The 1,473-nt window shown below is 19.5% G+C and overlaps 1 protein-coding gene across 1 annotated transcript, besides 3 other annotated features; it reads right to left on the bottom strand.

The window, feature by feature from the left end:
• Positions 1 to 24: 24 nt before the first annotated feature.
• Positions 25 to 320: a sequence feature (AT_rich).
• Position 321: 1 nt separating this feature from the next.
• Positions 322 to 502: a microsatellite.
• An 8-nt stretch (positions 503 to 510) lies between these two features.
• Positions 511 to 549: a microsatellite.
• A 147-nt stretch (positions 550 to 696) lies between these two features.
• EDI_124340 (uncharacterized protein) lies at positions 697 to 1,229 on the bottom strand (the record flags this gene model as incomplete). The annotated part of the gene is made up of 3 exons (XM_001735473.1): positions 697 to 926; positions 966 to 1,141; positions 1,189 to 1,229. 3 exons carry the CDS (start codon positions 1,227 to 1,229, stop codon positions 697 to 699), a joined length of 447 nt encoding a protein of 148 aa, XP_001735525.1.
• Between the last annotated feature and the right edge of the window lie 244 nt (positions 1,230 to 1,473).

Below are 1,473 nucleotides of genomic sequence, written 5' to 3'. Positions count from 1 at the left end.
TATAAAAATATAACAATTCATATGTTTATTTAAATAAATGATGAATATCAATGAAAATAAATTATTTTATATTTTATCATTCTTTTATTCTTTATTCATATTATAAATAAAATATACAATCAAATTATCATTACAATATATTAACATTAATGATAATTTAATATGATAATAAGAATAATGATATTATTATTTTTATTTAATATTATTTATATAAATATATATCATTCATACATTTATTTCATTTCTTATTATTTTCATTTATTTCAAATATGTAATTGTATCAAATTTAACTTATTAGTAATGATAATAAATTTTATTTTCAATATAAAAATATCATACTAAATAATAACAATAGAATCAATTCATAAAGAATGTATGATGAAAATATCTATAAAATAATGACACTAATCAAAATATATAAAGAATTAAAATAAATGATATGAAGGAGAGAATATAATGAAAAGAATAAAAATAAGAAATAAATATCAAAAAATTAAAAATATTTTCTAAAAAACAAAAGAAAAGAGAAAAAATAAAAAGAAAACAAAATAACAATTTCAAACATAAAAAAATAAAATATTTGTTTGATTGAATCAACTGGTATTTTGTATGTTTTTATCATTTCTTGAGATTGACTAATGACATATCACTCATATAAATGTGTTACAATTTCATTCAAATTGTTTTGTATTGAATTTAAGTTATTTTATATTCATAGTTAGTGTATGTTTGTGAATCTAATGAATTTAATTGATTTAGAAGTGAGTATTCAATTTGATAATCATTAATACCACAAAAATAAACACTATTTTTACTGTCAATAACTTTAATTTCATTAAACAAAGTGTTACAAACAATAATACCATTTGTTCTAATGTCTTGAACAAATAAATAAGATGTGGTTGATCTGATTGTAGTTGGTATTTCTCATTGAATTTTTGATTTAAATTTTAATTAATCTTTACCACTATCTTTATAACTCATTCCTCTCTTTGATGTAATTACATTTTGTTTATTAACCTCACATCCAGAAGTAATCATTCCATCATTTTTATCAGTTTCTCCTTTGTTATTATTAAATACTTCATCATCAGTAACTACAATGATTAAACCACAATCATTCACTTTTAAATCATTAACACTGTAATTACAACAATTGAAAATAACTTATTCATCACTTATTCAAACAACATCATTGATTTCATTATAAATAATAACAAAATCTTCATGAACAATAACCATTTGAGATTTTTGTTGAAGAGTTTCACAAATAATTAGTGGTTTATTACTAATTCAGAAATTGGAACAATACATCGTTGTTTTGTTGAATCATTTATATCACTTGATATACACCATGTTTTATTTGTTCATTCACATCAATGATTGTATCTGGAGAGACACATTCTTTACTTTCATTTGTTTAGATGATATTTTTATGTCTTTCTTTCATTGAGAATTGATGATCATTTGTGA

The sequence above is a fragment of the Entamoeba dispar genome, genomic scaffold, assembly GCF_000209125.1.
Source record: "Entamoeba dispar SAW760 scf_1105229459187 genomic scaffold, whole genome shotgun sequence".
Lineage (NCBI taxonomy): Eukaryota > Evosea > Mastigamoebida > Endamoebidae > Entamoeba > Entamoeba dispar.
Note: the sequence above shows the minus strand (reverse complement) of the source record. Positions and strands in the feature narration are given on the sequence as shown.